At 41.7% G+C, this 21734-nt stretch overlaps 1 protein-coding gene across 6 annotated transcripts in view; it reads left to right on the top strand.

Moving 5' to 3' along the window:
* Window positions 1-21734, top strand: part of SLC44A3 (solute carrier family 44 member 3) — a 107116-nt gene that overhangs the window by 43698 nt on the left and 41684 nt on the right. For all 6 annotated transcript variants that reach the window (XR_006221712.1, XR_006221710.1, XR_006221711.1 and 3 more), the window contains exons 10-12: window positions 7187-7352; window positions 16697-16853; window positions 20029-20112. Coding sequence is in view for 2 of the 6 variants with exons in the window: in XM_042997939.1 (XP_042853873.1) it covers window positions 7187-7352; window positions 16697-16853; window positions 20029-20112 (407 nt within the window). In the remaining 4 variants the exon portion in view is untranslated. The remainder of the gene's footprint in view (window positions 1-7186; window positions 7353-16696; window positions 16854-20028; window positions 20113-21734) is intronic.

The following is a 21734-nucleotide window of genomic DNA, read 5'->3' on the forward strand; positions in this document are numbered from 1 at the left end:
CTGAGCTAGTTGACAAATTCTGGCTTGTTTGGGGATTGTTTCAGCAGAGCACATCAAGGCCCTCCAGCAATGACATTTATTAGCCCATCGGGACTTGTCTGCTACCGACAATGTGACAACGACTGCTAAAATCCAGTGGAAGAAAGTGAAAACTGTAATAACCTTGGGAACCCAGCAGGTGCAGGTGGCAGGTTGGAGGGAGCCCACGTGGTCTCATTATGCGCCGTTGTCATTAAGGTGGTCTGGAAGCCCCAGGGTCAACCGTGGAAGAGGCCCATCTTGGGCCGGCACTTTCTCCCCCTACGTGCTGCAGTTAGGTGATCACAGGGATGGATTTGGCATGCTTGGGACAGGCAGAGGGCCGTGCTTGGAAAGGAGGTAGTAGGGTTGGACAAAGGGTGTCCCATCAAGGGACCCAGGATCTAGCTGGCTCTGGGCTTCCTTGGGCGTTAATCCTCTGTGCTTCCCTTTCCCCAGTTTTGCAATAGAAAAATGATGCTTTCCCCGGATGCTTTACAGGGATGTGAGGAGGCCGAGATGGGGCCAGAACTTTGCTTTGCAAATAAAGGACCATATATGTTCCTTATATTGGGAATTACTGTTAACCAAAGAGTACCTGGAACTAGCTTCAGCTTTACTCTCTGCTCTGCCTGGCATATTTGAGAGCACAGTTTAAAAGACAATTGTCTTCTTTTTTAAGTGATGAGAGATCTAGAAAATGATTGACATTAGTTCACAAAAACCGCCTAGCAGCCCCCACCTGTCCTAGGAACAGGTGGAGGGAACTTGCACAAGAGAGATTTGAAGCAGCTCCTGATTTTTGGAAGTTTATAGCCCCTTTGGGAAAGTGCAAAGGAAAACAGTCTCCATGAACATCTTCGTGCCTTTGCCTCTGCTGTGACCTTCATCTGGAAACATCTCCTCTTCCCAACTTGCCCCTTTCTACCCGAAACGGCTTAGACAGCTAGTCATTCTCCAAGAATTGTTTTGAGCATTATATTTCTTAGAAAATCTATGAATTCCCCAGGCATACTTAATTGTGCTTCTTCATTTTCCTTGCATTTTTTAATATTCTTCATTCTTTCAGCAGATATTCATTGCATGCGTACTGTTGCAGGCCTGGGAACTGGAGGTACAGCCGTGAATGAGGCAGAGGCGCTAGTGAGTGGGGAAAGAGGGAATAAATAAGTAAATATATGTAGATGGTGAGAAGTCCTATGAAGAACAATAACGCAAGTTAATGACTTGTTACCATCCAACTAGGGAATGGACATCCTGAGGGCAGGGGCCATGTCTTTTTCTTTCTGTGTCTCTTTATTCAGCGTACAGCCCCTAAATGAGTTCAGTAAATGTGTCCTGAATCAGTGAGTGGATTTGCATCAGTGCTGTGTGAAATGAGATATAGACATAGGCTCTACATCGAGATTTTCTTCTCTTTCCCCCTAATCTTCATGCTGTCAGAGTAGAAGCTGAGCCAGTGGGAGACATGGGCAGGAGGGATGTCACTAGGATGCTTGGGCCAATTTGCTGGAAGAGGCCAGTACATAGAATGTACTAGAAAGTCGAACCCTTCCAAGTTGGACCCACTTCCTTTGGGAAATTATCCCAACCATCTGGACTGCCGTCCTTGAGAAATTGCCATGTATATGATCATGGATGTCACCTTAGTCTTTCAAAATGCTTTAAAGCTTGCTTATAGTTTCTAGATTTATGGTTAGCTTCATGATGAATTTCCTCCAGGTTATATGGATGATGTCCAGAAAATTGTCTCAGATCTCTATAGGATATAGAGATCCTATATCTGTAGGATATATTAGGGATATATAGGATACATTGAGATATACATATGCTATGCTGAGGAAGTTTGATTCAGTTGTTCGTTCAATAAATATTTATTGAATATTTACTGTATCAGACCCTGTTGTAGAAGCTAAAGGTACAGCTTTCCTTCTAGTTTTGTAGCTAGAGGAGGATAGGGGGACAGGCATTAAATAAAATATGTAAGTGAATTCACAATACATTAAAAGTTGATAAGTGGTATGGGGAAAATTAAAGCAGAGGGGAAGAATGAGAAATGCTTAAGGGGAGGTGCAATTTTAAAAAACATTTTTTTTAATCTTTATTTTTGAGAGAGAGAGACAGAGTGCGAGCAGGGGAGGAGCAGAGAGAGAGGGAGACATGGAATCCGAAGCAGGCTCTAGGCCCTGAGCTGTTAGCACAGAGCCCAATGCGGGGCTCGAACTCACGAACCATGAGATCATGACCTGAGCTGAAGTCGGATGCTCAAGTGGCTGAGCCACCCAGGTGCCCCAAGGGGCAGTGAAATTTTAAATGTGGTGAGTGGGGGAGGGCCTCATTGAGAAGGGGATATGTGAACAATGATTTGAAGGTGGTAGAGGCAGAGCCATGAGGCTGTATAAGGGAAGGGACCGTGTTCTTGGCAAAGGGAACAGCAAGAGGCATGGGTACTGGGGGCACAGCAGGCAGTCCTCTTCCACTGGAGTGGAGTCAGAATGGGGTCAGAGAGGGCATGGAGTCAAATCCTCTGGGCTTGTAGCCTTTATAGGAGCTCTGGTTCCAATCTGAGATGGGAAGCCATTACAGTTTTAAGTAGAATATTTACATGATCTGACTGACGTTTTACAGGCAGCCGTCTAGGGAGGAGCATAATGGCCGTGGTTTGACGTATTGGATTCTGTGTCTATTCTGAAGGATTTCCCAATTTATTTGTGGAGGGATGTGAAGGAAAGAGATTTAAAGATGACAGTGAGCAGCTGGAGGATGGGACTGCCATCAGCTGAGATGGGGCAAGACTCTGAGTGGAGCATTTCAGGGGAGATCATATTGGTTTTGATTGTGTTAACTGAGATGTCTCTTCAGCAGCCAGATGGAGATGTCGAGTGGGCAGTTAGCTGGTTGAGTCTGAAGTTTCTGGAGAGGTCCCAGTTAGAGATCTCGCTTGGAAATTTGGGAGCATATAAATGGTATTTAAAACTATGAGAATAGAATGAGTGCAGAGAGAGAAGAGTGGAAATTTAAGGACTATACTCTGGGAATCTTCAGTGGTTGAGAGGTCCTGGAGCTGAGGAGGAATACAGAAATGAGGCTGGCTGGGACTTCAGGGATATGTGAGTGGCGTCCAGTGTGTCAAATGCTGCTACCAAGTGGGATAAGACCCAAAGACTATCCACTGAATCTAGCAGCGTAGAGGTGAAACAAAACCGCTTGAGGGAAGTGAGAGGGAGTGGATCATGATTGCAGTGGGTTTAAGAGAAAGAGGGAGAAAAGAATTGAAAAGAGTAAGTAGAGGCAGTCTTGAGGAATTGGGCCGTAAAGAGGAGCAGAGGAGTGCCTGGCTGGCTCAGTCAGAAGAGCATGTGACTTGTGATCTCAGGGTTGTGAGTTTGAGCCCCACATTGGGTGTAGAGATTATTTTAAAATAAATAAATAACTAAACTATTTTTAAAAAATTAAGAGGAATAGACAGAAGGCAAGGAAGCTGGAGGAGAGTCAAGAGTAGGTTTTGTTAAAGACGAGAAGTGGTTAAAAATGATTCGGTTGAGAGGAATACTTGGATGAAAGAAAAAAGAGGGGAATATTGCTGAATAGCTATCATCAGTAGGTGAGAAGGGAGATCCAGAGGAGGGGTTAGCCTTAGGGTCACTGACAATTTATCATATTAAGTAGGGGTCAGGTAATGGGCTCATGCTGATGGCAGGTAGATGTCAGGGGTAGGTACTGGCAGAGGTTTTCTGATTGCTTCAATTTTCTCAGAGAAACCAGAGGTGAGATCATTGAGAGAGCATGACAATGGGGGGGAAAAACCCTTAGAGGTTGAAGGAGAAATTAGGAACAGTCCAGAAGGAGAGATGAATAGACCAATAAAGCAGCATGTGAGTTCCTGAGAGTCACTCAGATGGTATCTTCTTTCTGATTTCTTGTTTGCTTCTTTCACATGCCCCACCTTAATTGCTGATGTCTAGCATAATTCCAACGTATAGTAGATACTTAATAAATATACGTTAAGTCCAGAACTGGAATTCTGTCTACCTGTATTTCAGTTACAGCTAACCTGTCTTGAACTCATTTGTTCAAGTGTCTTACCCATTTAATCCTCAGAGTAGCTGCATGCATGGCGCTCGGAGCCACAAGACTGTACAGGGTCACCAAGGACATGAGGAGTAGGTGTAAATGTCTTCAGATTGCACATGATGAGACAGATGTTACAAGGTCCCCTCTGCCTGAGCCTGGTCAGTCATTAGGGGATGGTGCGGAGATAGATATAAATCTCAGCCTGTGTGACTCAAGCCTAAGCCTATAACCACTGCCTCAGGGTTCATCTTGTCCACCCTTTTTATCTTTACAATGAGGGAACAGGGGCCCAGGTTGCTTATCACAAGTGTCACAGCCGAGACTGGAACCAAGTCCTCTCCCATTTCAGTACCCTTTGCACCTTTATTCTTGAGATCCACAATATCTTGGGATCTGTCTGAAGTCCAGTGCCCATTAGCCCGTGTTAGCTACACGTTGTAGTGACTATGTTGTTAACAGTCCTTATCGACAAAGCAGCTCCTCCTTTGATGAGGGGCTCTTGCCTGCACTGACACTGTCATCCAGGAGAGGGCAGTCTTGTGCGCATAAACACGCCTGCCCCACCCACAGGCTGTAACCACTAGTTGCTAGGCTTTCACCCTGGAGCCACAGCACCTCATTCTTCAGAAAATGTTTGCCTGAAACTGTGCTTCTTGAGTAACAGGTTTATCCCCCAGGTGGCATTTGGCAGTGTCTGGAGACATTTCGGGTTGTTGTAACTAGAGTAGGGGAGGGAGGTTGCTCCTGGCACATAGTGGGTAGAGGCCAGGGATAATGCTAAATATCCTACAGTGCACAGGCAGCCCACCCCCTCCTCCCCCCCCCCCAAAGGATTATCTGGTCTGAAATGTCAGTTGGCATGTTGAGAAGTTGAGAAACCCTGCCCTAAAGGAAAATCTGTAAACAGCCTGGTATAAATGAACCAGAGGAACAAACAGAAGATGGTTTAGACAAAGATATTCAAAGACAGCAGTGACCAGAATTTCTAGATCCTGCTTCTTTGGTGACTGCCATGGATTTGAAGGCTTATGTGAACCTTGACTTACTTTAGCCACTCACTCTTGCCCCTCAGTGTGCCGAGCTGGAATATGTATGACTGTGCTCTTGATGGCACAAGGCAGCCAAGAAGAGACTGTCCCCCATTAGCCTCCCGGGCCTCTGTATTTACCTTTCATCTGTCAAAGAAAGCATCCCTCCTATTCTATGGAAATGTTCACCCCCAAACCACGGGACACGCTGTCAGCATGTTCTTGTGAAACCGCAGTCTATCCCCAGGAAATACAGTGTGCTTGTTGGCTGGCCTTGCTCACTTCTGATATTCTTTGGAGCGATTCTCCAAGTCTCCATCGACCTGACCTACCTAAGCCCGTGTGTTAGTGGTGAGGGGTTGCTTCCTTTAGCGTTGGGAATGCTTTCCTGAGGCACACTTATTTTGGAAAAGCATAAACACTTATCAGTGCTGTACCTGAAACAGAAATTGCCTCTAAGGCAGAAAGAGCCCAGCGCTCAATCAAATATTAACTTCTCTGTAAATCAAGCTGCCCCACTGTTTTTTCACAATGTGACTCTTGTTCAGCAGAACACAGAGCCTAAGGAACTAAGGCCAGCCTTCATCTGTGGAATCACATTGCGCTATAGCATGGTTATCTTCTCCCACTTCCTTTGCAGAGACCCTATTGTGAATGTCTACAGACACGTGAATTATGAACCTAAAATCGATTTATACCTAAGAAGGAAAATCTGAAACTATCTTTAAATGTTGTCCAAGTTGTTGGTTTTGCCAAAGACTGAAGTGCCTATCTCTTACTTAACAGTTGTTTATTTTAAATACATAATGGAAAGCATCTAGCAATCAAGCATAGCATAGCAAGCATAGCATAGCAACCAAATCCCTGAGCTGGGATTTGGATTTACTAAATCCAAACTGAACTGAATTGAATTGCAGGGCTAATTCCAGGGTATAATTCAGGGGCTTCTTTAGATGAGGGCAAATAAAGCAGGGTATAGCCATGGGAATGGCAGGGCATTGTTGGGGTTACCATGCTGGTCTTGATTTAATACAGTATTGAGTTCCTGAAATTTAATAAAATCATGACCGCTCACAAAATGAAATTTCCATGGACCAGGCCCTATCTTCAGCATTTACCATGTAATCTCATTTAACTACCAACAGGAAGTTTAGTCTCCCAAAGGAGACTAAATAGCTTGCCCCAGTCTAACCAGGAAAGGATAAAGGCAAGATATGAACCTAGAAGTTTAACACAGAAACCCAATAGATATTTTATTATTTTTTTAATCTTTATTTATTTTTGAGAGAAAGAGACTGCAAGTGGGGGAGGAACAGAGAGAGAGGGAGACACAGAATTCGCAGCAGGCTCCAGGCTCTGAGCTGTCAACATAGAGCCTGACGCAAGACTCGAACTCATGAACTGTGAGGTCATGACCTGAGCCAAAGTCAGACACTTAACTGACTGAGCCACCCAGGCGCCCCTCCAATAGATACTATAAATGTGTTAGAAGAGTTAGTCCTTGAAATGAAACCTGAAGTGAATCCCTTGGAAAAATGAAGACCTTGTCTCTTTTAGGAACTCTATGTTTTTGGTGGAGCAGGGGTCTAGAATATAGTCCTAATGGCTTTGTATGATTTCACCAATTTAACAAGCTTTATTTGTGTCACAAAGTGGTGTGGTAGAAAAACCATGGGTTTTAGAGTCAAATGTGTCTGGGCTTATGTGCTCCTTCCACTAATCATGAGCAGTGAGACTTTCTGAAAGTTTCTTGATTCTTCCAGACCTCAGTTTTCGTATCTACAAAGTGAAATGACCATTGCGTACGGGTCAAATGTCTCACAAATCGCCCACCCCTCAGTCATTATAAATATCGTTATGAATATTATTCCTAAGTTAAAAGTGTGTTCTCATTTTTTAGTTTGTGCTGTGAAGACCTTCAATTATGGCGGATGCTTCAAACTTGACTTTGGCATCTGTGTTTCACATAACGCCAACAGCCAGCCATGAGGAAGTGTGGCCTGTTGAATCATCTTCCGTGCTTAGGAAAACATTGGTGTAAAGCATGTTTGTGTTTTAAACTTTAGGAGCTGCACAGGTTATTGAAGGTGGCCAAGTGGAATATAAGCCTATTTTAGGCATTCGGTATATGTGGTGGTACCATTTGATTGGCCTCATCTGGACTAGCGAATTCATCCTTGCATGCCAGCAAATGACTGTAGCCGGCGCACTTGTTACTTGCTATTTCAACAGGTAGGTCTAGCGTGTGGCTCCTACTGATTTGTCTATGTGCTTCATGTTGGGTGTCACAAAAGATATTTTGGAGTCTTAAAAGCAGTTGGCAGAAAACTAAGGTAAAAATTGGAGCACGATGCTCATTTGGTAGTGAAAAGAAATAGTATACCTTAAATTTGTCACATTTCCAAGCTCTCTTGCCTTGAGCTAGAAAATTCAGAAGGAAGCAAAGCAGGGGGCATAACCAAACTACTTAGAATTGAAAGACAGCTGAAAGGAAAGGTTGACTTCGGTAAATATTCATTCTCATTGTCTTTAAACTTAAAAAAAATTACTGGTCTATTTGGAACACATGTCAGTAAGTTCTGCAAGCATTATTTTATCCTATGTAAGTGAGAATGTCATCTTGGAAAACTGTTTTAATGTTTATTTATTTTTGAGAGAAAGAGAGGGCACATGTGCAGGGCAGGGGCAAAGAGAGAGGGAGACAGAGAATCCAAAGTGGACTCTGCGCTGACAGAAGAAAGCCCAGCACGGGACTCAAACCGGGGTCAGGGGACCCCAGAAAATAATTTTTAATCCTAAGGAAATTGTATACAACTCCAAAATACAGTTCGTGTTCATATAGTTAAATACTAGTGAGTTAATGACTTCTTTGTTCACCGTGACACTTACTTAAATGTTTTCACCCCATTACCTCATCAAAATAACTGAGGACTCCCCACCCCCCCCCCCAAAAAAAACACATTTTTTTTGTGTGTGACTCTCCATGGGGCAAAGATAAAACCACAGGCAAGTGGAGCAGGCCAGGACAATGACAGGGTTGGACTGAGAACAGGAAGTTTACTCCCAATAGGGCTGATCCTCCTCTAATCTTTCAGACCAAATGAGCAGATAAGCATGAGTATTCATGGGGGTAAGAAAGTCAACCAGGGATGATTCATCCCAGTGAGCAATTACCTCCCGACAGTAAGGAACCCCGTGGGTTTTAATACAAGGGTGCTGTTTGGGAGTCTTCGTCCCTACAGACTCTGTGGGACGCACACAGGGGCTGTAGCCCTTGGCCTTGAGAACCTCTGTGCCCTGGGGGGTGGGTGGCATGTGCTGCTTGCTCCTGAGTACGGGAGCAAAGATTATTTTAACCACATTGGCCAGCAGGTAACTTACATCTGTCTGATAGCAGTGATTTTGTGTTATCTTAGAAGCACAAAGCCAAATCATTTTCAATGAGGGTTTTGCTTTACACTTCCAGTGAAGCATATATCTGTCTCCTAACCCCTCCTCCTCCTCCCACCCCCCTCCCCACCAAACCCAAAGAATGAGAGAGGAGGCACGAACACACCAGGACAGTAGGAAATGACAGAGAAAGGAAACATCAACCAAATGACGAAAGCTGGAGAGAGGATGGATGGGTAGCAACTGAGCAGACTGCATAAACCTAAAAAGGCCTGTCTCTGGGGTGAGGAGGTGAAAATAAGATACTTGAGTCACAAAAATTCCAGTCAAAAAACTGGAATTCAAGTGTGAAATGTACTTCTGACGGTTAGCTACAGGTCTTCCTAAAGAGTAGTTAGGCTCCAGGGCCCTTCCCCCAAACCAGCAGAAGACAGGAGCTTTGTTCTCCGGAGAGGTAAAGCAGAAAGGGTCTGGACTTGGGGTATCTGGCACAGCTGAGGTTGGGGGCGAGGCTGTGTACTGAAAGAAGGGGGGATAAGTGGAAGGGGGGTCCTGGTGAAGAATAGTGAGGACCCCCTCCCCCCCACTGCCACCACCAACACGCATTCCATGGCTCAGCTCCTAGGATGTTGAGAGCAGGTTGATATCCTGCCCCCACCTCCACCCCCACCCCCACAAGAGATTAGAGGATTCTTTGGAGAAATTACCAACCCAAAGTAAGGACCTACAGATAACCTGGTTGGGGCAGGGGGAGGAGTCCCTCAGTGAAATGATTCCCTGACTGAACCAGACAGTGAAACTCACCAGGCAACTGTCACCCCTCATACAGAGCTTCCAATTCTCTCTTTAGGGCCTCAGTCTTAAATATGGATTGGTAGCCAGTGATTATTAAACATCCACAGAAAGCCTCTAGTGAACGAAAAAGTTTGAAATGAACCAAACAAACAGAGGGAATTAGGGAAAATGGAGACAGAGCAGGCAGCAGAAAAAAAAAAACTGCAAAAAAAAAAAAAATGAACTATAATATTCTCAGAACAAAGAAATACTGCATCCATAAAATAAGTACCCAAAAAAGGAATAAAATACCTCTTAGTAATTAAAAATATGATTGCAAAAGTGAAATTTTTCTATTCAAGGATTAAAATATAAAATTAAATAATTTTTCCAGAAGGTACAGCAAAAGGACAAAGCAAATGGAAAATAAAGGAAAATAAATAAAGTTAGAGGAAACATTTTGGAGACCCAATATCTGACTAATAAGAGTTCCAGAAATAGAGAACAAAGGAAAAAGAAGGGAGGAAATTATCAAAGAAAATTTCCCAGAGCTGGAGGACATGAGTAAAGGGGAAGATCCCAGAAGTTTCTAAAGGGAAGACTAGATCACAGGCAAAGGATCAAGAACTAGAATGGGGTCTGATGTTCAACAGTAACTCTGACCCAGGAATACAATGGAGCAAACAAGGAGAGATTATTTCCCAATCTAGAATTCTATGCCTATTCATACTGTCAGTCAAGGGTAAAAGAGAATAAAGTCATGTTCAGGACTGCAACATCCCAAAAGACTTCACTCCCCATATCCTTTTTTAGAAAGGGTGTTCTGCTCTGAAATGGACAAGTAAACCAGAGATGAAAACATGAGTTTCAGGAAATGGGCTCCAACACCATAAAAAAAGAACAGGGAAATCCCAGAAGGGTAGCTATGCAGCAGGTATAAAAAACATCTATGGGGTGACTGGGTAGCTCAGTCAGTTAAGCATCTGACTGGATTTTGGCTCAGGTCATTATCTCATCGTTATGAGATCGAGCCCTGCATCAGGCTCTGCACTGGGTGGAGAGCATGCTTGAGATTCTCTGTCTCTTTCTTCCCCTCCCTTGCTTGCTTGCCCAGGAGCACTCTCTCAAAAACAAACAAACAAACAAACAAACAAAACCTAGTCCAAGGAGAAGCAGGAGAGCAGTGGACTCCAGGAGGCATGTCTCCAAGGAGGAAAAAAAGGGAAAAAAGAAACTAAGAGAATACCAGATGTATTCGAACATGCAGAGGAAAGATTTACACTTTGGTGAAGCGTTCAGTAAAGCCAATGGGAAACCAGACAAAATAAAAAATGTGAAACAATTATTAACTTCAGGAAAACCCAAAAGTTGCATAGGAAAGGAATTATAATCAGAATACAGTACTTGGTTTATAAGTCAATAAAGATAAATATATAATTTTTTTAAAGAATATACTACTTAGATCAGTTGTGAATGTTACTTATATATGGATAATGTAAACACTAAATATTAACTAAAACATACTCAATGGTAAAAGATTGAAAGTTTTTTCTCTAAGATCATGAACAAAAGTGCCCAGTCTCACCACTCCTATTCAACATAGTACTGGAAGTCCTTGCCAGAGCAACAAAAAGAAATAAAAGATATCTAAATCAGAGAAAGAGGTAAAATTGTCTTTGTTTGCAGATGATATGGTCTTATATGGAGAAAAATTCTAAAAACTTCACTAAAAAACTGTTAGAAGTAATGATTGGATTCAGGAAAATTGCAAGATACAAAATCAACATTGCAGAAAACAGTTGTGTTTTAGTATTCTAACAACATATTGGAAAAACAAAACAATCTCATTCACAATAGCATTAAGAACAATAAGATACTTAGGAATAAGTTTATCAAGGAAGTAAACAATCTGTATCCTGAAAACCGTAAGATTTTGATGAAGGAAATTGAAGAATACACAAATAGACATTTCATGTTAAAATGTTCATACTGTCCAAAGCCATATATAGATTCAATGCATTTCCTATCAAAACTCCAATGTCATTTTTCACAGGAAAAAGAAAGCAATTCTAAAACGTGTGTGGTATTAAAAGATCCTGAATAGCCAAAGCAGTCATGAGAAAGAAGAACAAACCTGGAGGCATCACACTTCTTGATTTCAAATTACGCTTCAAAGCTATAGTAATCAAAACAGTGTGGCACTGGCATGAAAATGACACGTAGATCAGTGGAACAGAATCAAGAGCCCAGAAAGGGAAAAGGATAGTCTCTTTAATAGGTGTTGGGAAAACTAGTAACTATAGACGAATGAAATTACACCCCTATCTTATATCACAAAAAATTAATTTGAAATGGTTTAAAGACTTAAACATAGGAACTGAAACCATAAACCTCCTAAAGAAAACATAGGGACAAAGCTCCTTGACATTGGCCTTAGCAATGTTTTTTTGAATATGACACAAAAGCATAGCAACAAAAGTAAAAACTGCAAAAAAAAAAAAAAAGTGAGACTACATCAAACTAAAAAACTCTGCACAGTGAAAAAAAAATAAAATGAAAAGGGAAAAAACATTTGCACATCAAATATTTCATGAGAAGTTACTATCCAAAATATATGAAGAACTCATATAATTCAATAATAACAACAACAACAAAATCCTATTAAAAACTGAACAAATGAACTGAATAGATATCTTTCCAAAGAAGACATATAAATGACAAACAAGTACATGAAAAGGTGTTCAGCATCACTAATCATCAGGGAAATGCAAATCCAAACCACAGGGAGATATCACCTCACACCTGTTAGAATGGCTGTCATCAAAAGGATAAGAGATAAGAGTGTTGGCAAGGATGTGGAGAAAGGGAGCCCTTGTGCACTGTTGGTGCGAATGTAAATTGGTACAGCCACTATGGAAAAACCAGTATGGAGTTTCCTCAGAAATTAAAAATAGAACTACCATATGATCCTGCAATCCCACTTCTGGGTATATATCCAAAGGAAATGAAAATAGGATCTCAAAGAGATATTTGCACTCCCGTGTTTATTGCAGTTTTATTCACAATGCCAAGCTATGGAAACAACCCAAATGTTAATCAACAGATGAATGGATAAAGATGTGGTGTATACACACAATGGAATTTTATTCAGTCATGAGAAAGAAGAGAATCTTGCCATTTGTGAAAATATTGGCTCTTGAGGGCATCATGCTAATAAGTGAAATAAGTCAGAGAAAGACAAATACTATATGATCTCGTTTATATGCAGAATCTTAAAAAGCGAAACGTAGAAACAAAGAAACAGAGTGGTGACTAACAGGTGTTGGTACAGCTGGGGGAAATGGGCAGATGTTGATAAAAGGGCATAAACTTCAAGTTAGGATGAATAAGTTCTAGGGATCTAATGTCCAGCGTGGTGATAATAGTTAATAAGACTGTATCATATACTTGAAAATTGCTAAGAGGAGCGCCTGGGTGGCTCAGTCAGTTAAGTGTCAGACTTTGGCTCAGGGCATGATCTCACCACTTGTGAGTTAGAGCCCTGCATCAGGCTCTGTGCTGATAGCGCAGAGAAAATTGCTAAGAGAGTAGAACTTAAATGTTTTTACCACAATAAAGAATGTAATTATACGACATAATGGGGGTGTTAGCTACTGCTGTGTTGGTACTCATGTTGCTGTGTGTAAGTATGAGGTCAAACACCGCACACCTTAAATTTGCACAATGTCATCTGTCAATTATATCTCAATAAAGCTGGGGAAAAAACCCTAAAAACTTCAATATAATTATATTGAGAAAGGGCGAATGGGAAGATGTTTAGGTTGTATAAGAGAAACAATCAACAAACATCTTTCAAAGTGAGAAGTCAGTAGACAATATAAGAGGCTGAAAAAATAAGACCTGGCAGGAAGAACGTAATTGAGAAGCATAAGGGGAGAGTTTCAGAAGAAATAGCTGGGATATTACCTCTGGGGAAGAAAACTAGCAGTGGGGAAAGCAAATTGCTATCTTTCCTGGTTAGCTTCATGCTATTTGACTTAAGATAGTTCACGTATTACTCTGGGGCACCTGGGTGGCTCTGTCAGTTAAGTGTCTGACTCTTGATTTTGGCACACGTCACGATCCCACAGTCATGAGGTTGAGCCCCATGTCTGCTGGAGAGCCTGCTTAAGATTCTCTCTCTCCCTCTGCCCTTCCCCTGCACATGCTCGCTCTCTCGTTCTCCCCCCAAAAAATATTTGATATATTACTTTGATAAAAATAAAATGCATGATGACTGATTTAAGCACTGTTTCTTTATTAAAGAGTTCCACTGTCTTTTTTGCTTTGTGTCTAATTTTGAAATAAGGTTTTTCTTTATCTCAGGGTTCCCAATATCTCATTTTAGCCTGCACTCAGGGTAAGGAGTAAATATAGCCAGAATGCAATCAGCTCTGTCATTCATTTAAGCAGTAAGACAGCTGACGAGTTCATACAAGCACCATCAAGTATCAGGATATGGCAACCTGTAAAATTTCTCTTTTACAACCATTTGCTTGAAGAGGGGTCAAGGGAGAGCCATAAAGATGTGGCTGGGGATGTGATAGAAGGAACTAGGACCGTGCAATTTGGAGAAGGGACGCTTGAGGCATGACGTCATCATCACTTTCAAATACACAAAAGATGGTTTCCAGCTGCTCTCGATTCACTGAGAAGGAAGTGAGGGAAATGGGCTAACAGATGAGCCTGTAGAATTTAGCTAGGAGACAGATTTCCTAATCCTAACAGGAGTTGATGAGGACAGCTACAGAATCCTGTTCTTCATAATAAAGACAATTTCCTTTTTCCGTAGAATTGGAAACATGAGCCTTGCAGGGATCTTGCTGCAAGAAACATCAGGAAAAGAGGGTCTCTTCAGGGACCACACTGTGCTCCTTTGCTTGGGACCCATTTACATTGGAGGCCATCCCTCCCATTCATGTCCGTCCTTGTCCAGGAGCCTTGGCACAAAATTCATTTCCCATCCTATTGAAGAGTTCGCACCACGAGGCTGCATCTAAGTAGAGCTCAGACTTGCCTCTAGCGCCCTGAAGTTGCTTCAAGGCCAAGTGGCTTGGCCTTCTGCTCTGTTGTCCGCAGGACTGGTAGTTGCAGTACAGTGCTTGTGTATCATGACCCGAAGCTGCTACAGGACTTGGGTGGATGGGACCATTAGCCCTCTGCCCAGCGACTTGAGTTGCTGCTGTGTGCTGGGGCACTGGCTCCCTTGCATGGGGCCGGGCACCTTTCGCACTCAGGACAGCCACAAGTTTAAAAGAAGGGAGAAGCAGCACATCCTGGAGTCCCCTACTCTCTCCTGCTACCCAGGTCTTTCTCATGCCACGCCCCCAGAATTGGGGTGGCGGGGGCTCCACATGGAGCAGGCTCTAAAGACGGAAGGTAGGCCTGACAGGAGGCCCCAGCTTCCTCATGGCTCGCCGCTGGGTGGCCCAATACGCCCAGCACTGCATTGCCACCATTGCCATTCCACAAGCCAGTGCTCCAAATACAATGAAATTCAGAGATAAGTATTATTGTAAGTCCCACCAGATACACTCTGTTACTCCTCCTGGGGACAGGCTTTGCTGGTTGTAAAGGAGACAGAGACAAAGGCCCCAGGCAGAAATACAGCAGGGAGAGATAACAGGGTGATGTTACCTTTGAACATGGAGAAAGGTCTAAGAAGAGAATGTGGGAGCCTCAAAGACAGTCCACTCATTTAACCCTTTTCTGTAGGGTCGTTTCTAATTTGGGGGTGGGGGGGTGGGGGCAGGTCTTGAATGACTCCTGGCTCCACGAGCCGGCCTAAGTGTAAAGGGCCGCCTTTTAAAGTTGTCTCTCTCATCACATGATAACCCAGCTTCTGGAACTTCTGCATCTTCTTCCAACCAAGCCCCGGAGATCCTGGCATGATAGCCAGGATGTGTCATGGACCACAGCAGTCACTCCACCTGAAATGGTTAATCTCGTCCCCACTAAACCTTCTCAGCAAGATGATGCTCAACCCCAGACTTCAAAACCTGGGGGACCAGACTCCAAAGCCTCCATTCACAGTGGCCTACGCATCATTTGTTTCCCCACCAGATGGAAAGCAGGTGTTGTCCTCTTGTCCCTGCACCCTCTCTCAAGCACGATAACGAGTTCTGAGGCACATAAATCTCCTAAATGGAAAAGTAAACATTCTTCCTTAAAAAAAAAAAAAAGCTGAGGAAAGGGAAAAAATGTGTCAGATTTTCCTGGCCTGTATTAGTCTCCTAGTTTATCAGATCAAAATGAATTCGTATCAGCGATAGCTTCCTTGGTATTTCCTATTTTCAGTAATATTGAATTGAAACACACATCACCCTTTTTGTGGGATGATTGGATTACAGTTCCTCCGCTCCCAGTATTACTTTTCACGTTCTCTTTTCCTTCCTGGATGATTTCAGTAACAGCAAAATACAGTCATTGCCAACACTTGAGACATTTCTGGCCGTATTCCTTTTCTCCCTCAAAACCTAGGCTGTTGTCAAAACCTTAATTCATCGTGACTTATTAGCAACCGGAGCAAGTTGTAGAATAATCCATTATGAAGAAACCAAGCTTCACTTGGAATCCGCGAGGTGGCTTCTCGGAAAGAGCCTCATTTTCTAGAACTGGCACCAGCGGGAATTCAGAGGGTCAGGGGAGGGGTTGCACCAGCCCTCCCTCCTTTGTTTTATCTTTCAGGTTTGGGGTAGAGTGAAGGCTGTGCCCGTTCTGTTCATTTTCAGTTTTTTCTCCCCCCCCCCGCCCCCGCCCCTGCCTGTGAAACTGACTTTTGCATTCTTGTTTGCTGTGTCATGACAAGTTCCACAAATGATTCACACTGAAGTGACCTTTAAAGAGCAGAGCAGAAATCAGCTGGATTTTAGGAGCCTAGAGCTGTGCAGAAGCCAGAATTTTCTATCCCTTAACATTAAGCTGGAGCTCACTGGTATCTCTGTGGCTGCCTTTCCTGGTCATGTGATTCTGGTGGTGATTTTAATCACTAAGCTAATGCTGGCAGTATTTACACATGTAATTGAAACCTTGGAAATTATTATATCATCAAGCTTCTGAAAATGAGATTTATAGGGTGACTTAAAGAATTGGTGGAGGGGGAGGTGTTGTAAAGAGGGAAACGTTTATTTTAACTCATCAGTACTTTTTTTTTTTTTTTTAATTTTCTGTTCTGTTTGTTTGTAGCATTGAGTGCCATGAAAAGGAGTCAGTCCAAGAAAGAATTTAACCTTAGCTACCAAGGAGTATAAAAGTTTTGCCAAATGCTTATTGGATTACTGCTTTATAAATGTTAGTACCACTGATGATTTGAACCAGAGAGAAGTTTTAAATGGTGTTTTTTTAAATGTCGCCTTTTTTCCCCTTGTTCCCAGAAATAAAAATGACCCTCCTGATCGCCCAATCCTTTGGTCTCTCTCCATTCTTTTCTGCTACCATCAAGGAACAGCCATAAAAGGGTCATTTTTAATCACTGTGGCAAGGATTCCAAGAACCATTCTCAAGTACATTTACAACACTCTGAAAGACAAGGTAAGGCAGCTCAGTCATGCATATTGCACGGGGTGTTTGACTTGCAGAAAAGTTAGTCACTGGAAAACTACAGCAGGTCCCTGGACAGGAATGTGAACCTGTGACAGTGGCCATTCAGCAGGCTCCAGTGTTCTTGAGCTCCCATCCCTTACCCGGCCCCTAGCAACCTTTTGGTCCCCAGCCTCTGTTTTGTTTATGGTTTTGTTTGTTGGGGTTTTTTTGCCAACAAACTGGCAGAGGTGGGGTGGGGAGGGAGTCCTGCCTTAGCTGGTTTTCCTTCTCACATAAATGCTGAACAAATGGGAGGAATTTTCAGATGAAATTCACACACTTTTTTGTGGGCATGCTTTTTGTTTAAATATTAAATATTTGTATATATATTAGTATATATATATTAAATATATTAAATATATATTAAATATATTATTTAAACATGTTTAAATATATTAACTATTAAACATACTAAATATACTATTTGAATATATTTAAATATATTAAATATTAAATATCATGCTTTTTGTTTGAATAAGAAAAAATACTACAAGATAGGAATAACATTTGTTTCTGTTTTAATGCTAAAATATTCCTTACTCCTTTGTTTTTTAGAGGTGCCATGGGAAGTGACCTGTGTGTTTGAGGGACAGAGGGAGCTTTAATGAGTGAGTGAGTGTGAGAGAGAATGTGTGTGTGTGTGAGAGAGTTGTGAGAGAATGTGTGTAAGAGAGAATGTGTGAGAGAGCATGTGTGTGTCAGAGTGTGTAAGAGAGTTGTGAAAGAATATAAGAGAGAGGATACGTGTGTGAGAGAGTCTGTGTGTGAGAGAACACATGTGTGAGAATATGTGTGAGAGAATGTGTGTGGGAAAGAGTTGTGAGAAAATGTGTGTAAGAGTGTGTGAGAGTGCTTAAGAGAGTGTGTGAGAGAGCTGTGTGAGTGTGTCAGAGTGTGTGTGTGAGAGAGTTGTGAGAGAATGTGTGTTAAGAGTGTGTGAGAGAGCCGTGTGTGGGAGAGAGAGAGGGAGAGAGAGAGAAAACGTCCTAAAGAATGAGAAATGGACAAGTTGACCTAAATCTCAGCTCAAAAAACCGAAAACTGTAGGGCTTTTGTGCCTGGAGGTTTTTCTCCTCCCTGGTTTGTATTTCCATGCACATTTGGTTATGAATGCCAGTGGCAACCAGAACACCAGGAAAACAGCTGTTCTCATGGTATTTCTGGCCAAACAAGGGAGGGTTGGACTTTTCCCAACTTTTCCGTTCTCACACAATGTTAATCTCTCCCCATCCCCACCTCCGTGCTTGTGACTTGGTCAGAGTTTCACAAGTTTACCTAATTCTAACCTTTTGGGTATAACTATGTTCCTTGGTAAATTAGGGAGATTTTTTATTATATTTTAAATTGTTTGATATTTTTAAGTCCCTAATCAAGACTTAAGATTAGCTTATCAATAAGGAATAATTGGTTGAATTTCACATAAAATTATCTAGCTTCCTCATCATGAAGTGCACGTTAAGAAGCTGCCCTGATCATAGAGTATTTTCTTGTATTTCTATTGAAAGATTACATTGTAGATACTACTTATGTACCCAAATTAAAAAAGAATCAAGTCTGGGGTGCCTGGGTGGCTCAGTCGGTTGACTACCCGACTCTTGATTTTGGCTCAGGTCATGATCTCATGGTTAGTGGGTTGGAACCCCCGGTTGGGCTCTGTGCTGACAGCTCAGAGCCTGCTTGGGATTATCTTTCCCCCTCTCTCTCTGCCCCTGCCCCCCCCACCTCAAAAATAAATAAACTTTAAAAAATAGAAAATAAGTGTAACTTTTTGGGAATCCTATAGTGAGGTTTTCAGGGCTAAATTTCAAGTGATAAAAATATATATGCGTTTTGGTCACTTGAAGAGGCATTCCAATTGCAAGCCAAATCTAACTACTCTGGTTCCTGCATTTTCCAATTGATCCCTCAATCTCAAGAAGGATTTTTTTGAAGAACAAAATAGTTTTTTTTAATTTTAAACATATTTATTGTATGCATCAGCAATAGATAATCACAAATTATTGAGCAGTAGGGGACCTTACCATCCTTCCTAGAGCTAGACACCTTAAACTCTGGGGCAGCAGCCTTCCCTAAATGTAAAAGAGAAGTCAGTGAATTGGCCACTTTGGCAAAGGTCTGAAGATTATTTATCACTCCTGAGATCCCAAAAGGATCAATGGGCCAAACTCCCCTCAAGTGATGTCACTACTGTAGAAATGTGTCCTGTCTTAGGTTAAAAAGATACACTTTTCCTCAGCAGTACAGCTCCGTACTGTGTCTACAATTTAAACACTTCACACAGCCACTGTGTGATCTTCCCTACGTGAAATGGCTCATTCACAACCACAGCCAGGCTGAAAAATATCCAGATAAAGTTTCATCCAATTGAATTAACACTGGGACAAGAAAATGTCCATATAAGGTTGAGTGACTCCTGGGGTCCTCAGAGAGCACTATTTCAGGATTGTTTACAGGGATTTTTTTTTTTAATCTGGGAAGTGGGTGGGACACATTGAATTACCCCTCCTCCATGAGTTTTATTAAATTATTCACTCTTGAGTTATACACATGTCCAAATTATATTTCAGAGGACTAATTTGTGCCTTGAAATTTAGCCCTGAAAGTCTCAGTATAGGACTTTTTTTTTTTTGCAGAAAAACTTGATTCTTTTTCTTTTCTTTTTTTTTTAATGGGCACATAACTAGTATTTACAATGCATGGTTTTATTGTCTTTGGACATGAATTTTTCGTGAATACAAACTGGTTTGAAAAAGCAAAGTTTAATTGATGGCACTCGGGAAGACGCAAAGAGATTTTTTTGTTTCTTACTAGAACCAGAAGGCTTAGTTTACCTTTGCTAGTAAATATAAACTAACCCATATCCATTTTTGCTGAGGTCAACAGCAATCACAACAAGGTAAGCCCACAGGAGAGACACTTCATTCATCAGTGATAATAATGGTAATAATTAGTAGCATATGTAGAATAGAAGGACTTCTCCCACACTGAGAGAACATTGCTACCGTGCTTCCCCAGGTGCATAAATCTCAAATAGAAACATACTGTGTGTCTGTAGAAACTGCCTGCTTGCTTCTTTCCTGTGTTTCTGACTCTGTTCATTTGGTTTTGATCCCGGTCCCACCAGCATAATGCATGGTCGACGTACATGTTCAGATGCTGCTTCTGCTGTTTCTGGTGTCTTGACAAATGCCTATGTCATCTCAACCAGGTACGCACCCTACCACATATCCTGGGGACACACAGAGGAGCCCTCGAGTGGACTCCATCTCTTAGGTCAGGGGTTAGCAAATTTTTCTGTAAAAGGCCAGACTGTATAAATATTTTAGGCTTTCGGGCCATTCGGTCTTGGTTGCCACTACTCAATTCTGCCGTGGTAGTAGGAAGGCAGCCATAGACAATATGCAAATGAATGGGTATGACTGCGTTCCAAAAAACTTTATTCATGGACACTGAAATGTGAATTTCATGTAATTTTCACATGTCAAGAAATGTTATTCTTCTTTTGATTTTTTTTTCAACAGTTTTGAAAATATGAAAGTTATTCTTGAAAGCAGGCTGTCTGATGGATCTGGTTCCTGGGCTGTAGATTATAGATCGTTACCTTAGAATCTTAGGTCATTAAAGCCATTCTTCACGTTCTGAAAGAGATGTGTTTCTCTTCTCAGAAATAAAAAGGGGAGGAGCCTTTAGAAATTCCAGCATAATGAGTATGTGTCAACTGAGAGCTAATTTTCAATGTCTTCTTCAAGAACTATAATTTTCCTAAAATAGGAAAAGAATTGCCTCTCTGATTTTTATATATTTCACCAGCTTTTCCCTTTTAAGCTATAAATATTCCTTTAAAAATCAGAAAAGTTATATACTGCAATTGTTTGAATTTCAATTTTTTTTCTCGAGTCTTTCAAATTGATGGAAATTTAAATATATGTTATGTTTTTCTGTAGATAATTTAGGAAATTAATAGCCCTTAGATTTACACAAAGCAGTATTTTTCTAAGTCAGCAGACTGTTTTATAATTTAAAAGTCCACAGGAATCTCACTTAGCAAAGTATTCCTTAATACTGCCCCTCTTCCCAATAAATATAACAGCAGAACTAAAGGGACTAATTAATTAGACCATCCATGTTTAATGTCTTATTACAAGTGGTATTGAGAATACCTTTCATTGTTCAGGGGAAAGTGTAGTCTTCTTATAGTAAAGCTCTATTTTTAAGGCTCCTAAGAATCTTAGAGTTCATCTTAGATTGTATTTAATTTTCATTTGGTTTGCTTTCAGCCAGCATGTATAAAACACAGTAAAATATGAAACAGCACCTTTCAGAATGGTGGGTTGTATAGCAAGTGAAACCAAATCCTGTGAATGTCTTGTCATGGATGTAATATTCCAGCCTCCCTCTTCCTAGAACTGTGTGCACATATCCCGACACCGACTTACTCTGCAAAGATTTTGAGATGCATTATAAAAATATACCAATTGTAATAAAATATATATACGTGAAAATCCAGGCTAAGAAACATATAAACCAGAAAGACAAAAGCAATGGGACCATTGATATGCAGATATCTATGTTGTCCACATGGTCCTACAAGGCCTCTCACTGTATATGTAAATTCATGTTCTTTCCCTGTCCCTCCTTCACTCATGGAAGCCTAGGGGCTCCTTGTGGATGCTGTAGGAACCAGCACTTCGGGAGAGGAGGGCAAGGGCTCAGGAGGAAGAAAGGTGGGCTCGGTCCCATACCTGTACTACCTTACCCTGCCTTCCAAACAGAACTTATCTGAGCCAGGAGTGGGATTCCGCTGAAGGTTTCATTTGAGGACAGGGCTCT

The sequence above is a fragment of the Panthera tigris genome, chromosome C1 (assembly GCF_018350195.1).
Source record: "Panthera tigris isolate Pti1 chromosome C1, P.tigris_Pti1_mat1.1, whole genome shotgun sequence".
In the NCBI taxonomy this organism is placed as follows: domain Eukaryota; kingdom Metazoa; phylum Chordata; class Mammalia; order Carnivora; family Felidae; genus Panthera; species Panthera tigris.